Here is a 27,266-nt window from a genome sequence, read left to right as displayed (position 1 = left end):
AAACTCTGCAGCTTTTCAGAGTAACCAATTCAACTGCCAAGATGAAAAAGATTCACACGCTGAGATGGTTAAAAGGATGGAATTTAAATTAATTCTGGACACCTGAAGAGCCTGAGGTCAGCACCTTAGAATTCAATCTATTATGTTAGTTTAACAGTTTCTCTTTAAAAAAAAAAGAAAAGAAAAAAATCCCCAGCCACTTTGGATTGCAAGTAAATTAGATATTCTTGAACTTCGCTTTTTTCCTTCCTCTAAATACACAACTACAGAGTTGAAAAATACTTAAGTTCCTACATTTATCACAAAATAATGAGTTCTGGAGAAAGTCAGGATTTAGAGTAAGTTTCCTAAACACCACTCATAGCTTTGTCACCAAATTTGTGGGGAAAAAAAACAGCAAGTCTCAGTGGACTGGGTAGCGCACTAGAAATTCTAACAACTTGATTTGTGCTGTCAAGAAATTAATTTCTATCTGTTAAAGTTTCCTTATCCTAAAATAAGAATTATAGTACCAGTCTATATTAGATAGTGGTTTGGGAGATAAATCCATGCAATTAATTTAAAACATATTTGCAAGTATTCATCTTTATGCAGAGACATTTTCATCACAGAAAGCAGGATAAAACAATTCTTGGTCTCGGTCAGAAAACACCTAAAGTTTTGACAGCTCCCTCAGATCACAATTCTATGATCTTCAATAAAATAAGAATAGATGTATTCCCACTGAGCTCCAAGTATGTGGCAAGTATTTTGCATATCTGTGTTCACAAACTGTGTTCACAAGTATTTTGCACATCTGTGTTTTGCACATCTGTGTTCACAAACAGCCTACAAAGCAAGTGTAATTATCTTTTGGAAACATTAGTGCCAAGTAACTTGTCTATGGTAAATTTTAGTAAATGGAATATCCAGACTTTGAGCTGTCTGATACCAAAGGTTATACTTGGAAGCCTCCCTACACCAGGGACTTTGTCTCAAAATTTAAAAGACTGCATCACTGCTTGCTCTTAACTGTTATGTTCAATTTTTTTTTTTAATGTGACCAATTTTACCAGTATATTGAATAAGCTCACTATATCTTAATAATCAAAGGATATTCAAATTTCTATAAAAATGGATGCCTGGGTCACGACCAGATATTTTATCACTAATATGTCAACTCGTAGAACACTAAAGGGTACTTTGCAGATAAGGCCACAAATTTTCTCTCCATGTAAATTCAATGTTTAGTTCTTAGAGGTATGCTTGTTTAGATAGTCATATAATGGATATGTAATGAAAGATTTTTCTCTACAAGCAAATATTATTTCCCCTTAAATGTATTCTCCAAAAATAAAAACAAGCAAATTAACAATAATATAATAATGGGAAAATGTTGCTCATAACCTAATAGTGAATCAACATGACAAGGAAATGCTGTTCACCCACATAGTACTTAACTGGCAATCTACTGCTTCTGGATGTTTTTCTTTTCTCAGCTCTGGTTACAGAGTTGATAATAATACAGAGCTGCTGTTGATAGCAAGTTACTGCTCCAAGCAGAGCCTCTTCCGTTTTTTGACAGTGTTAAGAACTTATGACCTGACTGTGACTGTCTCCCCCAGCATCCAGAAAATCTTCTGACCTAGTTCTTTGGCCTTCTGTGAACTTCAGCACCTGCTAAGCCACCTCCCAGCTCTTCTCAGTCAGAAGAATATACAAATAGACAAGGTTTAAATACATAATTGATCTCTGAAATGTGTTAACAAGTTCCCAATTCTTGATTGTGAACTTGGTCAAGGAATCTCTCATCCCCCAACCACAGGCACGCCCATCTGGGTTGGCCCAGAAATGTCCCAGTTTATACCCATTGTCCAGGGGTAATAATTAATACCTCTCCTCTTTCCTCTCAAGTACCCTGTTTGGGCAATAGATTCAATATCACCCTATTGAAGCAACAAATTACATGTTAATACACAAAGCAAGCAAGCAAGACCATGCAGAGAACAATCATTGTTATACACAATGGTAATGGCTATAATACCATTGAATGTGGAAACGGAAAGTACAAAATGACCCAAACATCACCAATTCTTCCACAGATGCTTCACATCTGTGCCTGTGTCACTCAACTACATAAACAGTAAAGAAGTTTTCAAGACAAAATAGATCATATTCATGTTGAAATTCAGCTTTAGAAGAAAAGTTTTAACCATTTCTTTCATTATCTGGATGTTTTATCACTTAAAATGTCAATCATTGCACTTTCCACAGAACCCAAAACACTGTCTTTTGAAAAATGAAAATTAATTTTTAAAGCCCATCACTGTAAAGATACATGAAAGCAAAATAATACAAAGTGAAAGTTGTTCAGTCATGTCTGACTGTTTGCAACCCCATGGGCTATTCTCCAGGCCAGAATACTGGAGTGGGCAGCCTTTCCCTTCTCTAGGGGATCTTCCCAACCCAGGAAACAAACCCAGGTCTCCCGCATTGCAGGCAGATTCCTTACCAGCTGAACCACCAGAGAAGCCCAAGAATACTGGAGTAGCCTATCCCTTCTTCAAGGGATCGTCCTGACCCAGGAATCAAACCCAGGTCTCTTGCATTGCAGGTGGATTCTTTACCAGCTGAGCTACCAAGGAAGCAATCACCTCTATAAAATGATGCAATCAGCTTTATAAAGATCTTAGTGAATTGCTCAGCTGTTTTGCTTTTTTTTTAACCAATGACATTCATTCCAGTACATGTCAAAGGACTTTCTTAAAGCTAAATATTCTAGAACTTAACTGTACTATAAAATAGAAGTCAAATTCCAGTCACCAAAGCTGAAGTCCTTCCATTAATATTTCCCCTACATAATTCCAAACATTTAAGGTAAAGTTATATCTGAAGTAAAACCGGGAGGGCCAAACACATGCAGGCAGCTAATAAATGCCTTATGATACCACATGTGCTAAATGTTAAATATTTATAAAATCTAAAAATTTATCTATTTGTATTATACACAAACTGTATTCATGACAAGTAGTGATTTGGATTATCTGGTTGCTTTTACTTAAATTTCTGTGACTGCAGAATACATATCACCATCTCTAATCAGAGAATGAGATATGCCACAGTTCATAATTTCAGTGAAATTTCACTGAGTTCATCAGTTAGAGTAATATTTTTAAATTATGACAAAGCTTTCTCTTGCATATTCAACCACTGAAGCATACTGGCAAGAGAAAAAAGAATTTCATTGTGGCAGCTGAGGAAAATTCTGGATCATGAAAATTAAAATATTTATGAACTCCCTGGTTCAGAAGTCAGTCAGTTCTCTATTGTATAAGAAAAGAAGTCTGTGTGGGAACATTACATTCATTAAGCAGATACTACGTTTTAATATGATTATACTAACAAAAATATTTTATTTATTGAGAACCCACAAGATCTTTTCTCCACTAAGTGAACATATATGTCCCTTACCCTCAGGAGATATTTTAGTAGTCAACATTTTTTTCAAAATATGGAAAGCATTCAGGCACAGTATCACATTGAAAATTAAACATCTTGCACTGGATTCTTGGTTCAAGTTTCTTTCACTTGAATGTTGTACCTTCTCCTTTGAAGTGTCACAGTTTCTATTTGCATTTTAAATGCTCTAAAACATTCCTATTTTTTCATTCAATTAAAAGAGTTTTCCCATGGAATTTTCCAAACTGCTTTAATTTAAACACTGATCTGTCCATGCTTCCGTCCTTGTTGACACACAGTCTGCATGAACTATATATATATTTTTTTTTTCAACATTTTCTTGTGGTAAAATATACTTATATGGGCTTCCTTTGCAGTTCAGTTGGTAAAGAATCTGCCTGCAATGCAGGAAACCCAGGTTTGATTCCTGAGTCAGGAAGATTCCCCTGGAGAAGGAAACGGCAACCCACTCCGTTATTCTTGCCTGGAGAACCCCATGGACAGAGGAGCCTGGTGGGCTATAGTCCATGGGGTTGTAAGAGTCAGACATGACTTAGTGAGTAAACCATCACCATACTTACTATAAAATTTACCTTTTTGACCATTTTTAAGTGTCCAGTTGAGTGGCAGTAAGCACCTTTACACAGTTGTATGACCATAATGTGTCTTCAGAACTTTCCCATAATCCCAAAGCCAAACTCCATACCCACTAACATTCTCATTTTTCCCTTCCCTTCAACCTCTGGCAACCACCATTCTGCTTCCTGTTTTGAGTCCTCTAGGTAAGTAGAATTATACAATGTTTGTCCTGCTGTGACCTGCATATTTCACTTAGCAAAATGTCCTCAAGATTTAGCCATGTTGTAGCATATGTTGGAAAATTAGGTATATTTTATATGTTAGTTGTTCTGCTAGCCAATGTACACCTTTAGACCAGGTATGCATATACCAATGTATACTGGTATATGTTACATTTTATCTTATTAGAAATGTGGTAGAAAATATATGGCGTGAGTATTTTATTCTTAAATGTCCCTGTTTTATACAGGATCATATTAACAACCATCAAAAATCCATAGTTCGGAATTGTGCAGTATTTGCCTTTCTGTGACTGGCTTATTTCACTTAGAAAGATGATGCCACTTCTATGCGGTATCGAAAACACTGGAAAGCATATGCTGTTCAGTTGATACAAACATTTGGTTATGCAAAATAGTGTCTATAGTCAAAACACTGTATTATACACTTGGCCAATTGTTTTGCAATACTTAATACTTGTAAAAAAATATATAATGTTTTGTGAAATATTTTGAAATGGGAGAGGCGAAAAGGAGAAGGAGCATGAAAAAAAGCTTAGTTGTCTGCTCCACCAGCACCCGCTCAGCAAAACCGTCTTTCGTGTCCATTTAAACGATGTTTTTTTTTTTTTTTTTTTTTTTTTTTATTAGTTGGAGGCCAATCACTTCACAACATTTCAGTGGGTTTTGTCATACATTGATATGAATCAGCCATGGATTTACACGTCTTCCCCATCCCAATTCCCGCTCCCACCTCCCTCTCCACCCGATTCTTCTGGGTCTTCCCAGTGCACCAGGCCGGAGCACTTGTCTCATGCATCCCACCTGGGCTGGTGATCTGTTTCACCATAGATAGTATACATGCTGTTCTTTTGAAATATCCCATCCTCACATTCTCCCACAGAGTTCAAAAGTCTGTTCTGTATTTCTGTGTCTCTGTTTCTGTTTTGCATATAGGGTTATCGTTACCATCTTTCTAAATTCCATATATATGTGTTAGTATGCTGTAATGTTCTTTATCTTTCTGGCTTACTTCACTCTGTATAAGGGGCTCCAGCATCATCCATCTCATTAGGACTGGTTCAAATGAATTCTTTTTAATGGCTGAGTAATATTCCATGGTGTATATGTACCACAGCTTCCTTATCCATTCATCTGCTGATGGGCATCTAGGTTGCTTCCATGTCCTGGCTATTATAAACAGTGCTGCAATGAACATTGGGGTGCACGTGTCTCTTTCAGATCTGGTTTCCTCAGTGTGTATGCCCAGAAGTGGGATTGCTGGGTCATATGGCAGTTCTATTTCCAGTTTTTTAAGAAATCTCCACACTGTTTTCCATAGCGGCTGTACTAGTTTGCATTCCCACCAACAGTGTAAGAGGGTTCCCTTTTCTCCACACCCTCTCCAGCATTTATTGCTTGTAGACTTTTGGATAGCAGCCATCCTGACTGGCGTGTAATGGTACCTCATTGTGGTTTTGATTTGCATTTCTCTAATAATGAGTGATGTTGAGCATCTTTTCATGTGTTTGTTAGCCATCTGTATGTCTTCTTTGGAGAAATGTCTGTTTAGTTCTTTGGCCCATTTTTTGATTGGGTCATTTATTTTTCTGGAATTGAGCTTCAGGAGTTGCTTGTATATTTTTGAGATTAATCCTTTGTCTGTTGCTTCGTTTGCTATTATTTTCTCCCAATCTGAAGGCTGTCTTTTCACCTTACTTATAGTTTCCTTTGTAGTGCAAAAGCTTTTAAGTTTCATTAGGTCCCATTTGTTTAGTTTTGCTTTTATTTCCAATATTCTGGGAGGTGGGTCATAGAGGATCTTGCTGTGATTTATGTCTGAGAGTGTTTTGCCTATGTTCTCCTCTAGGAGTTTTATAGTTTCTGGTCTTACATTTAGATCTTTAATCCATTTTGAGTTTACTAGCCAAAGTAATCTTGAGAAAGAAGAATGGAACTGGAGGAATCAACCTGCCTGACTTCAGACTCTACTACAAAGCCACAGTCATCAAGACAGTATGGTACTGGCACAAAGACAGAAATATAGATCAATGGAACAGAATAGAAAGCCCAGAGATAAATCCACGAACCTATGGACACCTTATCTTTGACAAAGGAGGCAAGGATATACAATGGAAAAAAGACAACCTCTTTAACAAGTGGTGCTGGGAAAACTGGTCAACCACTTGTAAAAGAATGAAACTAAACGATGTATTTTAAGCTGAAAGTGCTGTCGGGACAGGCATTTGCCTGTGCATCTCCAACACCAATCTTGAGCCTTTAAGAGTCGACAGTGGCGACGTTTTCCTGGGCAAGAGTATCCAGGATGTTTGGAACTTTGACAGGTGATATCCTCCACTAGAAAGAAGTTCTACAAAACCGCTTGTAGTAAGCCACGCAATGGCACTTCCTCATCCTTGCAGGGCTTACAGTCCTGCTGCTGCTCTGAGAACTGGAAAGGCCTGCGCTCCGCTCCTAGCTGCTCGGGGCTCTCTGGCCACCACCCCTCTCCTCGGGGGCTGGCTCCCCTCGGTCACAGCGTCCAGGCTTCCCCGCCTCCAGCGGCGGATCCGGGCGCCTAGGTGCGCGCCTCCCGGGACCTTCCGCGGCTCGGGCCATGTTATCCCACAAGGACCACGGCCGCTTGGGCACCTTCCCCAGCAACACCTCTCCTGCCCCGGGGTGTCAGAGGTGGTGGCCCCCCTTTCCCTCCGGCGCCCCCACCTCCGCTCCTCCGGTCTCTTCCAGGAAGGAGGAGCCGCGGCGAAGGTGAGGACTCAGCAGAAGCGCCCGGGTCCCGGGGCGCTGCCCCGCGGGGATGTCCTGCTAAGGGGAGGCCCCAGACCTGGGTGACCTGCGGCGATGGCCAAGGGGCCTGTGCCTTTGCCTTCAGGACCAAGATCGCTAGGGCAGCGGGTCGTAGGTCCTGCGGCGCCCCTTTCACCACCCTAATGAACGCTGCACCTAGACATCGCGACGCGGGTCACCGGCAAGGGCCGGTCGTGGAGGCTGCTAGACCGAGGCAGGGGTTCACCTGCGGCAGGTGGGCACTGAACCGTTCCGCTGCTGAGATATGTTGAAACACTCGGCCCTTAACTGACCTGAGACAGAGAGAGACCAGGAGGCAGCGGAGGACGAAGCGGGAGGGGAGCGCAGCCAGCTGCCCCTCCCCTGCCACGCCCTTCGCCTCTGCTGCCCAAGGATAGGGGCTGGTTCCCTCCAGCTCCTAGGCCTCCAGGGCGCCTGTCTGCGCGGCCCCACCCGGTTAGCAAGATAAATCTTGGGTCAAGGGTTTTGGCTACAAAAAAGAAGCGGGGGGTGGGGTAGGGGAGGACAAGGAAAACTTTGGAGGTGAAGGACCCTGCACAGGTTTCACAAGTGTATGCATGTGTCCAACGTAATCCAACTGTATACATTCATTTTGTGCAGTTTTTGTACATCAGTATTGGAGAAGGAAATGGCAACCCACTCCAGTACTCTTTCCTGGAGATCCCATGGAGAGAGGAGCCTAGTAGGCTACAGTCCATGGGGTTGCAAAGAGTCAGACACGACTGAGCGACTTCACTTTCACTTTGTACATCAATATATCTTAATAGCACTATTTTAAAACTATATTTTTAGGAATTATAATGATGCCCTTAGGTATCAGTGAAGTACCGGGAGTTTTGTTTTCTATCATAAAAGGCCTCCAATTTGCCTTTTAAGACTGTTTCCTCTTACAGTTTTCTCTCCACCTGTTTTCTTTTTTCAGAAAGTGTTGTTGGCCTCCATTTAAAGCCTTTTAGGCACAGTGGTTCTCCAATTTTAAAACATGCAGGTGAATCATCTGGGGCACTGTTAAAATGCAACTTTGGGTTCCATAAGACTGGGTTATAGCCTGAAATTCTGTGTTTCCAAGGAACTCTCAGATGCTGCTGCCGAGACTACTGGTCAACCAAGTAACACTAACGGTAGGAACAGCAGAATCCGTTTTTCCTTTACCATTAGCTACTTTTGGAAAAGTACTGGACTGGAGGCTCAATCAACTACATTTGTTAAAATAATATAAAAGTAAGAGGACCTTGGTAAAGAACCACCACCTGAGTAAATACGCATTTTGCAAATTTTACGCTGACCATTGATAACATTCATGAGTTAATATTTACTTAGCCTCTGGAATACAGTAAAAAAATTTGATGTATTCAAGCTGTATATATGAACTATCACTTCAGTTGCTAAGCAGTGTCTGACTCTGCGACCCCATGGACTACAACGTGCCAGGCTTCCCTGGCCATCACCAACACTCAGAGGGTGCTCAAACTCATGTCCATCAGTCAGCGATGCCATCCACCATCTCATCCTCTGTCATCCCCTTCTCCTCCTGCCTTCAATCTTTCCCAGCAGCAGGGTATTTTCCAATGAGTCAGTTCTTCACATTGGGTGCCCAAAGTATTGGAACTTCAGCTTCAGCAACAGTTCTTCCAATGACTCAGTTCAGTTCAGTCCCTCAGTCGTGTCCGACTCTTTGCAACCCCATGAATTGCAGCACGCCAGGCCTCCCTGTCCATCACCAACTCCCAGAGTTTACTCTAACTCATGTCCATTGAGTCGGTGATGCCATCCAGCCATCTCATCCTCTGCTGTCCCCTTCTCCTCCTGCCCCCAATCCCTCCCAGCATCAGGGTCTTTTCCAATAAGTCAACTCTTCACATGAGATGGCCAAAGTACTGGAGTTTCAGCTTCAGCATCAGTCCTTCCAATGAACAGTCAGAACTGATCTCCTTTAGGATGGACTGGTTGGATCTCTTTGCAGTCCAAGGGACTCTCAAGAGTCTTCTCCAACACCACAGTTCAAAAGCATCAATTCTTCAGTGCTTAGCTTTCTTCACAGTCCAACTCTCACATCCATACATAACCACTGGAAAAACCATAGCCTTGACTAGACGGACCTTTGTTGGCAAAGTAATGTCTCTGCTTTTTGATATGCTATCTAGGTTGGTCATAACTTTCCTTCCAAGGAGTAAGCGTCTTTTAATTTTATGGCTGCAATCACCATCTACAGTGATTTTGGAGCCCAGAAAAATAAAGTCTGACACCGTTTCCACTGTCTCCCCATCTATTTGCCATGAAGTGATGGGACCGGATGCCATGAAGTGATGGGACCGCATGCCATGATCTTAGTTTTCTGAATGTTGAGCTTTAAGCCAACGTTTTCACTCTCCTCTTTCACATCACATTTAGTTCCTCTTCACTTTCTGCCATAAGGGTGGTGTTGTCTGCATATCTGAGGTTATTGATATTTCTCCTGGCAGTCTTGATTCCAGCTTGTGCTTCTTCCAGCCCAGCATTTCTCATGATGTACTCTGCATATAAGTTAAATAAGCAGGGTGACAATATACAGCCTTGACATACTCCTTTCCCGATTTGGAACCAGTCTGTTGTTCCATGTCCAGTTCTAACTGTTGCTTCCTGACCTGCATATAGGTTTCTCAAGAGGCAGGTCAGGTGGTCTGGTATGCCCATCTCTCGAAGAATTTCCCACAGTTTATTGTGGTCCACACAATCGAAGCTTTGGCATAGTCAATAAAGCAGAAATAGATGTTTTCCTCTATTTGCATTGATCACTGAGGAAGGCTTTCTTATCTCTCCTTCCTATTCTTTGGAACTCTGCATTCAAATGGGAATATCTTTCCTTTTTTCCTTTGGTTTTTGCTTCTATTCTTTTCACAGCTACTTGTAAGTCCTCCTCAGGCAGCCATTTTGCCTTTTTGCATTTCTTTTCCATGGGGATGGTCTTGATCCCTGTCTCCTGCACAATGTCACGAACCTCCGTCCATAGTTCATCAGGCTCTCTGTCTATCAGATCTAGTCTCTTAAATCTATTTCTCACTTCCACTGTATAATCATAAGGGATTTGACTTAGGTCATACCTGAATGGTGTAGTGGTTTTCCCTACTTTCTTCAATTTAAGTCTAAATTTGGCAATAAGGAGTTCATGATCTGAGCCACAGTCAGCTCCTGGCCTTGTTTTTGCTGACTGTATAGAGCTTCTCCATCTTTGGCTGCAAAGATTATAATCAATCTGATTTCGGTATTGACCATCTGGTGATGTCCATGTGTAGAGTCTTCTTTTGTGTTGTTGGAAGAGGGTGTTTGCTATGATCCAGTGCATTCTCTTGGCAATACTCTATTAGTCTTTGCCCTGTTTCATTCAGGCCAAATTTGCCTGTTACTCCAGGTGTTTCTTGACTTCCTACTTTTGCATGACAGTCCCCTATAATGAAAGGACATCTTTTTACTCAGGACTAATTTCCTTTATGATTGACTGGTTTGATCTACTTGCAGTCCAGGGGACTCTCAACAGTCTTCTCCAACACCACAATTCAAAAGCATCAATTCTTTGGCACTCAGTTTTCTTTATAGTCCAACTCTCACAACCATACATGACTACTTTAAAAACCATAGCTTTGACTAGATAGATCTTTGTCGGCAAATTAAGGTCTCTGCTCTTTAATACACTGTCTAGGTTGGTCATAACTTTCCTTCCAAGGAGTGAGCGTCTTTGAATTTCATGGCTGCAGTCACCATCTGCAGTAGTTTTGGAGCCCCCAAATATAAAGTCTCTCACTGTTTCCATTGTTTCCCCGTCTATTTCCCATGAAGTGATGGGACTGGATGCCATGATCTTAGTTTTCTGAATGTTGAGTTTTAAGACACTTTTTCACTCTCCTCTTTCACTTTCATCAAGAGGCTCTTTAGTTCTTCTTTGTTTTCTGCCATAAGGGTGGTGTCATCTGCATATCTGAGGTTGTTGATATTTCTCCCGGCAATATGAGCTATACCAATCTAGAGATTCAACCTATGCTGACATTTTAAAAAAGGATATAAAATCATTTTTCTTGAGCTTTATGGACCTGAAAATTTTATTTATAAAAAAAATTTGTATAACAAATTCAAACTTGTAAAATACAAACTCAAAGTATGTTGTACAATGTTTGAAATTGGCTTAAAATGTCAGAGGAAAGCCTCTTATTTTGTAATAACATATATATACATGTGTTTATATACTTTATATAGGGGATATGACTTAAGAATGTAGCCATGTTACATACTACAAAACATATATATATACTTTGATGTCAACATGAGTATTTCATGTACATATTTGTATAATCATTTTTGCTTGGAGGAACTTATTTGTATAGTAATGCAATTTTTAGAATCAATACAATGCTACACTATTTTATGCACTAAAGTATATTTAACATGTTTTGCATATTATACACGGGCTGCACATGCTAAATACTTTAGTGCAGAAAACAGTGTAACATTATAACATTTACATCAATTCTAGTAATTCCATTACTATAAAATAATTTCCTCCAAGCAAAATTGATTATACAAATATGTACATGAAACACTCATGTTGACACCAAACTATATGGATGTTTTGTAATATGTAACATGGCTATCTTTTTTATGTCATATCTCCTATATAAAGCTGATCTAAATCTAGCAAGCATGCCAGTTGTTCTTTGACTATTTGTCTAAATGATCTTACATTATTTGGAAAATTTAGCTGACTATGAAGCAAAACTACTTTTTGATAAGGACAGACATCTGTCCCTGAATTCACACAAAGGAAAGAGCAAAATGGGATCAAGATATAATCTATGGGTGAAATGTCAGATAAGTAATCAATAAAACTTCCAATAAAGAGATATGGGAAAGTATGTCCAAAATCAAATGCTAAAGTATCTAGTAATATTCTAGGTGAAATTCGATGAAGAAAATGAGTTAAAAGGATAACATAAAGAATCCTTCAACTGCAGGGAAAGAAAGGAGAAAAGCTATTAATAAGTTTAAGTTTCAATATGTGGAATTGAAAAGACAAGAAATATATTTACTCTTAATTACTGAAATTGAGAATAATACAAACCATTAGAAAGGTGAATTTGTCCCAAGAAATGAACCAAATTGTCTGTAAATAAAACTTTTTAATGAAGCAAAACAGAGGAAAGTGACAGTCGCGTTACAGAAAATGAAATGCCTCTTTCCTAATGAAAAAAAAAAAAAAGGGGGCACAAGAAAATCCATGGAGATCATATCAGTAAGGAGATTATTTTACTTAAATTTATGGTTAAAACTAAGTGTCCATTTTTGTCCCTTTGTCCATTACTCTCAGTAAAATCCTTACTCACCAATCAGCAGAAGCATACTGTACAAAGCTTTCCATTAAAAAGGTGACATTCATCTTGTTATAATATTTTATGTTGCTCAACAAAATATATCACAAAAATAAAGCACTGCAGCAAAAATAAATGTAAAGTTTTTAATAATTAAGAGACCCTCCTGTTTGTGATATAGTAATTGGATGAATTTAGTTGTATTCATTGTTTCTAAAAAGACAAGCATTTTAGTTGCTAAGTTACCTCATATGAATGAAAACCATGATGTAGGTTGTATATTAAATTATATTTCTTTCTGATATAACTAGGTTTGAATAGTAATAGAATTTATCATTACTGTTATCAAAGACTCTTCATAAAAGGTCTAAAATAAAGGAGTTGGGCCTTTTTGCCTAATCATGAATACCAACCATGGCTGATTTCTACATCATCGTGGCTATCTGGAAGGTAATAACAGCCCTCCTTCTCTTTCCCCTTGCCCCACAGCTTTCTACATAATTGGTCAGAATGGAAAAAAATCTCACATTTAAAAAAGGTTATTAACCCATAGTAAATTTGTATTTAAGAGAAGAATACAAATAGATTCCTTCTCCCATCCATTTTCTTCTTACTCAAAATACACACACCTCACTCATCGTCACAACTATTCATTTGTTGAACAAATAGATTCTGAGAGTGAACAAAAAGCACCAAAACATTAAATTAGCATAGAGACGCCCACAAGGAATAGTGCTTATGGCTTCAAATTGAGAACGTACATTCATCTTACTTCATACATACTAACTTCACCTTGCTCAAGATAAAAGGCTCTTTTAAATTCAACCACTATCATGAATGTGAGCATAGGAGTGAGTCAACCATTAATTTACTTACAGCAAGTTTCCGGGTCCTCATCACTCTCATCAGAACAGTCCTGCCAAGAGTCACAGACCAATTCTCGAGCAATGCACTGGCCGCTGGCACAGGTGAATTCATCTGCAGAGCAATGTTGTCTGGACGGGGCCTGGGCACAGGCATAGACCCACAGGTCATCAAGCCCAATAAAACCTTTGTGGCTCAAAACAGTCCCTTCAAAAATAACCTTCAGGGAAGCACAGAGAACAATTTGTGACCTTAAAAATCTCTTCCAAAAGGCTCCAGAAATAATACTAGAGATTCAAGAATTATTAAGAAAAATGCCTTTTTAAAGATAAAGCAAATACAATTAAGAAGCAAGTACAACTAAGAATAAAGTTCCCATTTGATAAGCTTGACTCACACACATCAGATTGATGGGCACATTAGAGCCACTGAGGTGTCTAAGAAACCACCCATGATCTGATGATCTGATCTGAAAAATCACCCGTGATCATGATCCCCTTAATCACCAACAATGTCCCTGACTGCAAAATTACTTGGTCATCATTTTCACAGCCCACTGACTTTAATATTCAAGGAAAAGAATAAGTGTTGTTGCTATTTATATAACAAGAATTATAGATGCACTTGGTTTTTTAACTATTGAAATTAGTTACTAGGTAGGAAGTGAAGTGTCAGGCAGATAAAAAGGGATGCAATAGAATAGGAAAACATTTAAAAGAATAAATTTTAAAATCTATTAATCCTTATAAAAGAATTTCTCTAACAAAGAAGTGCTAATTAAAGGAAATGAATTTATTTTCTGTAACTGAATTGCATGCTTTCTAAAGGTATAAGATACTAGCAAGTTGAAACAACGATACGTTGCTATGCTAGTGTTAAGATGATGTGGAAGTATTAATATCCCTTGAGGTTTTAACAAGAGCAATTATTAGGTAACACCAAGAGTGCAAGAAAAATCAAAAACGGTATAGCAGATGCCTTATTCTCTGCCATCCAATATGGTAGTCACTAGTTACCTAGCGCTATATCAATTTACATGAACTAAAATTAAGTTAAAAGTCAGTTCCACATTTTAATAGTTACATTTCAAGAATTCAATAACCACATGTGGCTACTGACTACCACACTGGAGTACACAGATAAAATTGCCATTAACACAGAAAGTTCTGTTGATCAGCACTGAACTAAATATTGGGTTTGGTTTGGTTTTCATGGAATACAGCAAAAGTATTTCTATTTTTTGAAGTATAGTTAATTTATAATATTGTGTTTCAGATGTACAGCATAGTAATTCAGAGGGTATTTTTTTTGCGTCGATATTGTTAATATGTAAATAAGATTCTAGGAGCAAAGACTGACTCCTTTTAGTCTCTTCCAGCTTCACGTGTCTGAGAAATTTTCTTTTCAAAAAGATGAGCAATATATATTTAAGAATTACTTAAGATCAAGTTTGCATACATATTTAACAATGTATAAAATAATAAATTTAAATATTTCATGGTAAGAAAACTTTGCATCTTTTTCCATAATGACTATATGTTAAAATCATTGCACCTACAGCTGTGTATTTTCACAGTCTCAAGGTATCAGATATACAGAAGTGATTTCAGTTTAGGTTTCCAAAATTTTGAGTTTCAACTTGGATCTCAAAAGTCTGCCATTACTGAAAAGCTAGTTATATTTAATATGCACTTGGAAATGGTAACTCCAAAATTATTTTCATTACATTTTTTATCTCTGAGTTAAGTACCAAAACAAACTTTAATATTTAGCTTATGAAAAAATAATAGAAGTCCAATCATTTAGTACTTCTTTCAGAAACTATAGAGGTAGATAGGAGCTTAGAAAAGTTAATAGTATCAAAATGTTAACTCAATGGGCTATGATATAAACCTCAACTTCTGAGATTGCTACAAAAATGCTGTGATTTGTAAGTTCCAAATTCAGCTGTAAATTGGATTTTAAAAATCTGCATAGTCACAGTTCATATCATTTGGGGCCTCCTTCTAATACCTAGAAAAATGTATGAGTGTGATATTACCTTAAAGGAATAAAATTGGTTTCATAAGCCACACATACAATCAGCCTCATTATTTTACACTTGCACTCCAGTATAAATGTATTTATGTACTCTTTATATAACACAAAGTGAATGGAACCTTAAAGTACTCTACTTTAAAAATAAAAACTCTAAACAGCAATTAATAATACCAGAATTTTAATGTTGATCTGACATTACTACACATTGCAATATTGCCATGATATTAGAAAAGAAATGACAAACACTGAATATGAAAGTTTTTAAATGTTACCAGATATTTTTATGCACAATCTCAACTCTATATACAACACAAAACCCCAAGTTAATAATTTGAAGAGATAGCATTCCCACTGAGCATATGTATATTTCAGATGCATCTTTGGACAGGTAGAGTTACCCATGCGTTATAAAGATGTGAATTCCTGCATTCAAAATATTTGCATATACTCTCCTGATTTTTCAGTACTGGTTTATTGTTTATCTGCTTCAAATGCAACTGGCTTCCTTGGTTGTACTGCACAGTGTTTGGGGATGCTAGGGAAGGAGCCCATGGAGAATGAGGATGCTTTAAACAAGAGTAGTTAATATTCTCATCATTTCAAAAGCTTTTGTTGAATACTGAATTATATAAAATTTGAATGTGTCAATCTTTTGTTTGTGAGTGACCTGTAGCATCAGTATAAGAACTGTATTATTCTTTCCTAGATTTGATCAATACACTAACTCTGTTTAAAAAAAAAAAAAAATAGTAGTTACTTTCTTGCTTCTCCGCTCAAGCAAATTTGACTTGAGTACAGGTAGGTACAATGAAAACAAGTAATTGCTCTCCCTAAACATATGAATCTATATTTCTAATTTAAATGCTAATTTAAATTAATAACAAATGATAAACTCACTACAAGGCTAAAAATTAAACCTATGATAAAAAATACTTGTTTTTCCCTTTTATACCTTAAATGTCTTCAGTTCTTCTGGTATTACCACATCCACTTTCACCCATTTTCTGTGAGTTGATGTGTTGTATATCCAAAATATTTCTTCTCCCTTTGATTCAAAGGAAAAAACATCACTCATTCCCAAAATTCTACTCTTATATTCACATATGTTCCCTCTTAATTACATTTCAGTAGAGTTGATTGTACCTGTAGGATATTAAGGACTAAAAATTGAAATATTGTTTAAAATGGTATATTATATTTTAAGAGAAAAATAAAGAAATGGAGATAAGGAGGGATGAAAAAAGAGAGCACTCTTTTCACTTATGATAATATAATATCTTTATGATAGTATAATAATGGATCCATGTCATTCATTATACATTTGTCCCAACCCACAGAATATGCAGCTCTAAACATGAACCCTAATGTAAATTAGAGACCTTAGGTGATAATGACATGTCAGTGTAGGTTCATCAATTATAACATGTGTGCCATTCTAGTGGAAGATGATACTAATGGGGGAGACTACGAATATGTGGGAACAGAGGGTTTATGGTAAATCTCTGTACCTTTCTTTTGATTTTGCTGTGACTCTAAAACCACTCTATAAAAATTATCTTTTAAAAAATAAGGAAATAAAGTATATATACATAATAAAGCTGCCTATTTTTTATGATGGAGAATAAGTTTAGAAGAAAAATTTGAATGGAATCTTGAATAAAGTACTACACTTCAAAATATAAAATTCTAAGTATCAATTAATAAACCAGCTATTTAAACATTGATCCCACTGACATTACTACATTTTGCAATATTGCCTTGATTAAAGAAAAGAAAAAATGCAGGCAAATATTTAACATGAAAGTTAAAAAATGTTATCAGATATATTTTCTGCACAATCTCAAATATTTTTTCCTATGGAAGAAGTCATTCCAAGTTCCAAATAATGCAGTCTTTTCTGGAGATTATATTTCTATTTTACTCTCCAGTCACTTAATCAGAGACCTTTCCATGTCTTCTAAAGCATCCAGGTTGCAAAGTATATGCAAAACTATATTGCTATGTACTAGGAGGTCATACAGAAAGGCAATGGCACCCCACTCCAGTACTCTTGCCTGGAAAATCCTATGGACGGAGGAGCCTGGTGGGCTACAGTCCATGGCCTCGCGAAGAGTCGGACACGATTGAGCGACTTCACTTTCACTTTTCACTTTCATGCACTGGAGAAGGAAATGGCAGCCCACTCCAGTGTTCTTGCCTGGAGAATTCCAGGGACGGGAGCCTGGTGGGCTGCCATCTATGGGGTCACACAGAGTTGGACACAACTGAAGTGACTTAGCAGCAGCAGCAGCAGCAGGAGGTCATATATTTGATAAAAGTTTGTAAAGTACTCCACAATTTTGCCCATGGTGTTGGACTTTTATGATTTTGATTGTGCTTTCATTCTATGAAATAACCCTATTTTCCTTAGATTTCATGATATACATAATCACTGTGGATGGTGATTGCGGCAAAGAAATCAGAAGACAATTGCTTCTGTCAGGAAAACTATGACAAATCTAGACAATGTGTTGGAAAGCAGAGACATTACTCTGCTAACAGAGATCCATATAGTCAAGGCTATGGCCTTCCCAGTGGTCATGTATGGTTGTGAGAGGTGGACCATAAATATGGCAGAATGCCAAAGAATTGATGCCTTCAAGTTATGGTGCTAGAAAAGACTCCTGAGAGTCCGTTGGACAGCAAGGACATCAAACCAGTCAATCTTAAGGGAAATCAACTTGAATATTCATTGGAAGGACTGATGCTGAAGCTGAAGCTCTGGTATTTTGGTCATCTGATGTGAACAGACAACTCATTGGAAAAGTCCCTGATGCTGGGAAAGATTGAGGGTAAAATGAGAAGAGGGCATCAGAGGATGAGATGGCTGGATGGCATCACCGATGCAATGGACATGAACTTGGGCAAACTTCAGGAGATGGTGGGGCACAGGGGGGCCTGGAGTGCTGCAGTCCATGGGGTCGCAGAGTCGGACACGACTAGGTGACTGAACAACTATATATATATATATAGATGTATAGTGAAATACAGTGAAAATGCAGACAGTGGCATAAATATCTCAGGTTAAACTCTGAGACCATCTCTGTGCCCTCCATCTGTGAGATAGGAAACAGCACTGGAAGATGACATCTAGTTGTAATCCAAATGACACATGACATTCATCATTTTCAGACTCTTAAGAGCCTTTATCTCCTTACTTGGTTTCACTTATTTCATTCATATGCAAGATTTTCTAAATATGAATTTCTTTTTAGCTTTGTTCTTTGCCCTCTGTTATCTACTCCAATTTCCAGGCCTTAAATATTTCAGAGAAGATAGTCTAAACCCATTAAAATGTACTTTATTCTATTACTTATTTATATGAACAGTTAAGACTTTCATAAGACAATGAAACATACATGGCAGACACATATTTTCAGCTGATAGTTTCCAGATCACATCACAATGAAGTTATAAAGGGTTGAGAAACATAGCAAATTTTTCTTTCAATAATTTCTTAAGCGACTTTAGCTATTTAGCACTGAGATACTATGTCCTCCGCTGATGCTTTTATTGACACCACCAGGCAAGCTGCATTTACCACGTCCCTTCACTTTCGCTTTATGAGGGTAATGTACAGCTGTTTTGCTCTTTCTTCACAATGACTAATTGATTTTCCCCATTCTACCTGAAGAAGAATGTATTTACATTTTGTTCAGGAGGCTGAGCGTAGCTCCTTCTAAACTTAACTTAGCATTTGAAAAACCATTTAATGGTATATTGTGCATGAAATCCAGACTTTTCTACCACATTTTCCTATCTGACAACACAAGTCATGCAAACGAAAAAAATTTACTCCAACTACATATCAGCTTTTATTTTATATTTGTCCATACTCTCAGACTTAGCTAGTTACTTTCAACAGGTGTCAATGTAAAACACAAACTCGCAGGTCAGAAAAGCCTTCAAGTGATGTTCCAATTTTCTATTATCTTAAAATCAACCAATCAAAATTATTTAAATGTCTTTACTCCCCTAGATCAGCTTCTCAGGTGGCACAGTGGTAAACAATATGCCTGCCAATGAAGGAGATGCAAGCAATGTGGGTTCCATCCCTGGGTCAAGAAGATCCTCTGGAGAAGGGAATGGCAACCCACTCCAGTATTCTTGCCTGGGAAATGCCATGGACACAGGATCCTGGCAGACTACAGTCCATGGGGTCACAAAGAGTCAGACACGGCTGAGTAACTGAGCACACACCTAGGACCTAGCAACTGGACAAAAACAACAACAAAACTCCCCCAGACCAGGCTTAATAATACCATTTTACCTCCCAAGAAAAATATTTATGATCAGATCTCTTAGAGCTCTCTGCTGCTTCTCCCCTCTTCCAGTGGTGGGGGGCGGGGGGGGGGCGGGAATCAGATATCAAATTCAAGCTTGTTTTTTTTTAAACTACTTTTGATTGCATGTGGTGATAAGTTCATGTACTTTAGCAAAAGCTCTCCTTCAAGGAGAGCTTATTATAACTTTAAAACTTGTATCATCCAAGAAAAGATATTTTTCTAAGGCATTTTCTTTCCTTTCCCAACTACAATTTCCTCCTATTTATTTGCCAGTGGGAATTTTAAAAATATATAAAAGTCACCACAAGCTGGGAACCCTTACTATCCTTGGCTCACTGACATGGCAACTTTCCTGAGGATAAAAGATAGGCTGTTGCTATAATTATTATCTTATAGATGATGGGCACAGACTTAATCCTAAGAACAGTTAGATGGTACATACACTGAAGCTGACTTTCAAAGTTTCAACTTTTTATATAATAACTTTCCTTTTACCTATTTCTTATTTCTCAAGCTCTAAAGTACTCCAAAAATAAAATTGTGCTAAGCATTCTCCCTAGGTATTTCTTGGTTCACCTGCACACATTATCATAAGGGTTGTTTTTGTTATTCTATCCGCAGATTATGTTAATGATCATTTTCATCAAGAGCTAATTTTTTAAATGATAGGTTTGAAGTCCTTTTTAACTTTGTGACAAAACATGAAGTTGTAATTTAAATATACTGTGATGCAGATTTTGCACTAGTAACCGATGTGTTACATGTAGTGAGCACAGCGAATAGTATCAGAAAAGACTGATTAGGGCCTTGCAGAATACTGGGTGAACTCACAGATCAAATATCAGTTAACACTGTCTAAGATGCACCTCCAATTGGTTCTGATTAATACTCTGGATCAGTTCTCCACGGTTAACTTCTTTTTACAATGTGGGAGACAGAATCTTGATAAGTCTATTATTATTATATGACATAGTATCTGAAACCAATTTTTTTGCACTTTTTTCTTGTACAGTCCCAAAGCCAGAGGAATGATACTGCTCACTTCCAATAATTCATATCTCCATATACACGTACTGAAACATAACCTATCACTGATGTTCAGGGTATTAAAATAATCCTTAGTAGTAGAAGATAACACAGATTTCTACTTAAACTTAGGATAATAACTCATTCAACATTTAATGAATATTAATTACCCACCTTGTGAAAAGCAGTATTGTAGCATCATACTTTTTAAAAAACATCTTTAACTATAAGCTCAACAAAATTTCAGAATTTTCTTTGTACTATGCCTTTGTTGAAGAAGGATTTGGAAATTACAGAAAGTTTCAAAGTACATGAAAGTTCACTGGACTTGTTTTACATGGCACAGCTGATAATAACTAAAAGATGCTTGAAGCTTGAATGCTGCAACATATATAGATAAAGTTAAACCTATTTTTGTTTGTAAAATTTTTCCAATTATCTGAAAAGTTTGGAGCCCTACAGAAAGGGCAGGGAGATGTTTCAGCCCCTCCACCCACCTCATACCACATCAAATTGAATGAAATATATCAAATAGATTCTAGGGCAGTGGACTGCCACATACTACTGGAAAAAAATGTGATGAAAGTATAGTTACAAAGTGATACAAATTGTGTCTCATCCATGTAACAAAGGAAAATGCATTAGGCCATCTAATGAGAGTATTCAGCTTCAGAAGTCTGTGAAGGTCCTGGAAAAGAGAAGTAGAAGAAAAAAAAAACTGGATATGATGAGAATGACACAAAAAGAAAAAGGGACAGGTGAAACGATAGAACTCAGGAGAAAAAGAATGCCTTTTCAATGTTCAAGTATCTTGGTAATACGAAGTCTGATACTTGAGGATTAACTATGAAGTCACTTCACACTTCTATAGCCTATTATACAAGATGAAGTACAGAAAGAGAAAGGCAAATATCATATATTGGTGTATACATTTATGGAATCTAGAAAGACGGTACTGAGGAACCTATCTGCAGGGCAGCAATGGAGAGGCGGTCATAGAGAACAGATTGCAGACACAGATGGAAGAAGAGGGTGGGCCACATGGAGAGAGTAGCCCTGAAACATATACATTATATGTGTAAAATTAGATAGCCAGTGGAAATTTGCTGTATAATACATGGAGCTCAAATCTGGTGCTCTGTGACAACCTAGAGGGGTGGGATGGAGTGGAGGGTGGGAGGGAGGTTTAAGAGAGAGAGGACATATGTATACCTATGGCAGACTCATGTTGATATATGGCAGAAACCAACACAATGTTGTATTCTCCAATTAAAAATAACGAATTTTAAAAAAAGAACAAAAGAAAATGCTTCGGAAAGATGGTTAGTGTGGCACCTGGTAAGTGCAAGTGACAAACTTTTGTTGAAGCATGAATCTGACTGATGTCACACAGAAGTTTCAACTCGATTAACCCAAAGTCATTTGAGCAAAAGGACACTTGATTCGAGGCCTTTACTGTGCTTTTCCAATGTCAGAATTCCTGCAATTATTATCAAATGTCTCCCATTTCTACAGCAACTGCTGTTTACCCCTATAATTTCTTTATCCCTACCTGTAAATAAATTTTTCACAATAGAAATTCTCAGTGTCTCAAGTATTTTTTGCATGTGTAGAGAATTGTTTTCAGTTAAAGTTAGTTTTTTTTTACTCACTATCATTACCACTACAACTTTCACTCTGCCTGATGCACTATTCTTTTTCCAATTATATGATTCATTTGGCTTATTTAATCAGCAATTACCAATCTTTTAAAACTGTATCTACTGTAACAGAACAATTAATTTGCTTCCATCATACTTATAGCTTTAAGGATACAGAGATTAAAAGTCCAGAGCAGATCACATCAACACTTCAGTGTAGAGTTAATAATATAGAATCCCCAATACATTATGACAACATAGTTTCTTTTAACATATTTTCATGAATTTTAAAAATCTTATGAAGTTTTTACAAACTACCACCATGACTTTTGTACATGACAGTATCTCTTAAACCAATTTCTTAATACATTTTTTAAAGGTATACCAAATAAACAAGGTCCTATTTTATAGCACAGGAAACTACATTCAATATCTTTTACTAAACCATAATGGAAAAGAAAAATATAAACTTCCCCTCAGAGAAAAAAAATAAAAGTATATCAAATAGAGGCAAGTTAAAGAATACCTTCAGTCTACACATAACTAAGAAATAGAACCAAAAATTGCCAAGAATAGAAATTTCATTTATTAATGAATTTGAAAGTAATACAAGTTTCTTCTCACCTTATCATTAGACAGTCCTACTCTGAAAACACTGTTTTCCATAGCATAATAGAATTGAAGATGGCAGCTCCAGCCCAGGCAGTGATACACAGAGCTATTCAGATAAGCCCTGCTGTCTAAATGGTTAAGAGTAGAAGCTTGCTTAGCCCCTACCCATAGACAGTAACCTGAAAAATAAAGGAGGGAAAGCAACTTAGAAAAAAAACTCAGCTGTTTCCGTTTGAACAAAATTATCATGTTTCTGGAATTTTCAAAATCAAGTTTGAAGCACAAGTAAATTATTTAAAAGAATAGGATTTTTTTTTAAGTGACATCAACTACAAATTATAGATTTTCACTTCCATATTTTATTTATTTTTTTTTTTTTTTTGATGTGGACCATTTTAAAAGTCTTTATTGAATTTGTTCCAATATTGTTTTCTGTTTTGGTTTTTTCAGCCTTGAGACATATGGGATCTTAGCTGCCTCACCCCCTGCATTGGAAGATAAAGTCTTAACCACTGGACCACCAGGGAAGTCCTGCCATATTTGATTTCTAAAATGCATTGTAATCTCATCCTAATTCCTGAAATCAAAGTTTTATACTATCCTCAATATGAATGTTCTTATAAAAAGAAATCTATTGATATAAAAATCTCTGTGCCACCAAATGATCATTTAAATGTCACAATGCAATCTTTCTTTAATCAAAAATTCCTCATCTTTCTTCCCAGAATTATTTTCCCTTTTGATTATTTTTTCTATTCTTCACAGGAAAACCTTCATCATTTAAGGGAATGTAATTTAAACTGCCTCTTTCTGATCAAACTATGTTGAGCATCAGATACTTACAATCCCACTAAATTACACAGATGGGTTTTGTAGTGCATAAAAATATTGTCAATCAATTTTTCCCATCTGATTCTTAAAACTAGTTTGGATTTGTTTTAATTCAGTAATACATATATTGCAGAAAGACAAAGCTATTTCTACATTTTCATAACTTTAATTTTCAAAAATAAGGTCTTTCAAATGCTCTATTTCCTTTTAAGATAGCAAATATTCCTACAGCTTCACAAAAAACTATGAATTTAGTGAAGCTCTGATTGACTTTAATCAAAATAGTACAATAAATTAATACTTTGCCTCTGACCTATGCACAAGGAAATGATAAATGGCATAAAAATACATTTTTACAAGAGCAGAGACAGAATAAACCCAAGAGAAAACATCTCAAAAGATAAGGAAAAACAGATATGATGAACAGAGTGATGAACAGAGCTGAAACCATAAAACTCTCAGACTTGAGACCAGACACAGGCTGCAGTAGCTAGAATTTCAGCTACTTCAAATGCTGCACAGTCCTGGATGAACAGAGTCTAATTCTACCAATGAAGTCAGAGATCAGGGCTGGGAACCTTGCTTATAAACTGAGACGGGAAATATGCTTACCCTCATTGCTGTGGCTAGGGCTAAGTGACAGAATGTGGAAAACATATGAGCCCCTAAAACAGGGCTGTTATTCACATAAGGTTCTGGGTTGCTGAGTAATATCACAATAAAACAGCTGAACAAGAAGGCAGGAACAAAGAAAAAGAGCAGTAAAGAATGAAGGTAGTGGAGAAAGAGAACAAATTTCATTGAAAAAGAGCCTGCAAAATTTCCTGTTTCTGGACCACTGCATAAGGAGCTTGGAAGTTGTTACTCCCATCCACTCAGCAAGAAAATATATGAACTGAAAATCAACAACTCCTCTTATACCCCTGAGAAAATTGAGGTCAGGGTACAAACCACTGGGCAGGAATTGGTGAGAAGAGCAGATATAGAGAATCACAACTTTCAAGACCAGAATCCCCAGAACAAAAACTTCTATGGGAATCAGTACTGGGGGTGGAGACAGCTAGACCGTAATGGATGAACTGCTAGAGGCTCAGGGTGAACACACTTGAGAGCTGAAAACTCCAGACAGTCCCACCTTAGGGAGGACCCCATTCTGTTTTACCTCCAGGAGCCCTACCGGCTTCTCACAGTAAGAGTTAGAGAAGAATCCCTTTTTGCCTACAGCTAGGGGAATAGATGGCTGCATGGCACCACTGACTCAATGGACATGAGTTTGAGCAAGCTCCAGGAGATGGTGAAGGACAGGGAAGCCTGGCGTGCTGCAGTCCCTGGGGTCGCAAAGAGTGAGACGTGACTGAGGCAGTGAGCACCACACAGAAGAAAAGGAAAGCAGCCATTTTGAAATATACCTGGCCTCTCCTGTTGTTCTCAACAAGGCTTTCACTCAAAACAAACTATTTACCACCACCACATAACTGACTGCAGTTGAGATCAGGGAGAACTGCAATATCAAATCCATCAGGTTCTAACCTTCCACATGAAATGAGGAAAATATCCAGACCCAGTCCCCTCTGGCATTCCTGTCTCACCTGATGTAAGGGAGAAGGATTTGTGAAGGTTTTAGAGCCAAGGTACCATTTCTCTCAAAGACTGAGATTGACTCATGGGACTGCAGTATGCTTCCCTTCCTCTCACAAGTTATCACCACATCAAAAGTGGTCTTGTAAAATAGCAAGGGCGTGTTATCAAAAGAACAGCAGGCCTCAGACCTTATTTCAGAAGACATCTCTAGGGAAACCCAAAGAGAACAGAGGGACAAAAACAGAAACATCAGATGCAATTTTCATCTCAGACATTAAAAGCTATTGCCATCAGTAAACAGAGCCTTATCTATAGCTGGAAAAATATATAAACTCATATTAAACACCTATTTATCTTAAATCCAATATGCCTGGCTTTCACAAAAAAAATTACAAGGCATACTAAAAAGCAAAAAATATATAGTTTGAAGAGAAAGAAAAAGCATCAGAACTAGGCCCATAAAATGGCAGGGATGTTATAAGACTGAAAATTTTTTTAAATTGGGATTAATAAGTTAAGAGTTCTGATAGAAAAAGTAGAAAACATGCAAAAAAGATAATATAGGCAGACAGTTTAGAATGTTAGGAATAAAAAACACTAGAACAGAAATGAAGAATGCCTTCAAAGAACTCATTAATAGACTGACTCAACTGAGGAATGAATCTGAGCTTAAGAAAATGTCAATAGGAACTTCCAAAACCGAAAAGCAAACACTGGAAAATAAAGGAGCAATTCTATAATTCTATCTAAGAACTCTGGGAAAACTACAAAAGATGCAACATATGCATAATGGGAGTATGAGAAGAAGAGAGACAGGAAGAAAATGAACATTTGAAGTAACAATGACTGAGAGTTTTCCCCCAAATCAATGTCAGACAGACACCAAGGTGCAGATCCTAGAAGCTCAGAAAACACCAAGTAGGATAAATGTCTAAGAAACTACACCTAAGCAAATGATTATATTAAAAAACTACAGACAACCAAAGACAAGCAAAAGTTTTGAAATACTCCAGACTTGCTTTGTAAGAAATGCTAGAAGGCATTCTTCAGAGAGAAGGAAAATGACGCAGGTCAGAAACTCTGATCTACATAAAGAAAGGAATAGTATTAGAGAAGGAACAAATGAATGTAAAACAAAACATTTTATTTTCAGCTTGCTTAGTTGATCAAAGAATAAGTTTGTTCACAACAGGAATAGTCTTAATGTATTTGCTAATTAAGTGAAATGAATGACATCAATAATATGAGAGAATTGAGGGAAGAATTAGGAGTATTTTATTATAATAAGGTCCTTGCACTACCCATGAAAAGTATAGAGTTATTTGAAAATAGTCTTAGATTAGTTGTAACTGTAAATTTTTATGATTCTAGAGCAAAAACTAAAAAAAGTAAAAATGGAAGTATAATTGATATGATTTGTATTGGCTACCTTCATCATCACTGCTCTGATCTTGTTGAGGTGTATACTCTAACACAGGAATTTCTCTTGCTTTTGTGCGCATCCAGGAAGTTTGCCCAGCAGTGGCTTCTGATACCCAGTCACACATGTCAAATGCAAATCCACAGGCTTGACACGCTGAAGAGGGGAGAAAAAGATGTTGGGAGACTATCACAGTCTATTGGAGTCGCTGCTTAACAAAGTTTACAGGTGCAATCAAGGCTAAACACATACACACACACAAATACACTAATTCAAACCAAGAAGCCTTAGAGTGAACTCTTCTCTTTAAAAGTTCTTAATTTGATCCAGACAGGCATCTTCTCAAATGAGAACCATTACCACGCTTCCATTGTGTTTTTTTTTTTTTTCTTATATAACATAATACCAGACTTTACCTACTTTATGGAATTCAGTTAGCTTAAATCATTTACTATTCATAATCACATTAAAATTTTAAAGAAGATACATTGTATTTAATTCCATGATTTTTAGAGCAACTGTTTTTT

The 27,266-nt window shown here is 37.3% G+C and overlaps 1 protein-coding gene across 3 annotated transcripts in view; it reads right to left on the bottom strand.

Annotated features, from left to right (window-relative positions):
- The window catches only part of MALRD1 (MAM and LDL receptor class A domain containing 1), a 522,662-nt gene that overhangs the window by 455,883 nt on the left and 39,513 nt on the right, over nucleotides 1–27,266 (bottom strand). For all 3 annotated transcript variants that reach the window (XM_061126168.1, XM_061126170.1, XM_061126169.1), the window contains exons 7-10: nucleotides 26,749–26,895; nucleotides 22,920–23,086; nucleotides 16,257–16,349; nucleotides 13,277–13,484 (exon numbers count right to left, since the gene is read on the bottom strand). In XM_061126168.1, coding sequence (XP_060982151.1) covers nucleotides 13,277–13,484; nucleotides 16,257–16,349; nucleotides 22,920–23,086; nucleotides 26,749–26,895 — 615 coding nt within the window. The remainder of the gene's footprint in view (nucleotides 1–13,276; nucleotides 13,485–16,256; nucleotides 16,350–22,919; nucleotides 23,087–26,748; nucleotides 26,896–27,266) is intronic.

The sequence above is a fragment of the Dama dama genome, chromosome 23 (assembly GCF_033118175.1).
Source record: "Dama dama isolate Ldn47 chromosome 23, ASM3311817v1, whole genome shotgun sequence".
Taxonomy (NCBI): domain Eukaryota; kingdom Metazoa; phylum Chordata; class Mammalia; order Artiodactyla; family Cervidae; genus Dama; species Dama dama.
The sequence above is the reverse complement of the archived record's forward strand: the minus strand, read 5'-3'. Positions and strand labels throughout refer to the sequence as shown.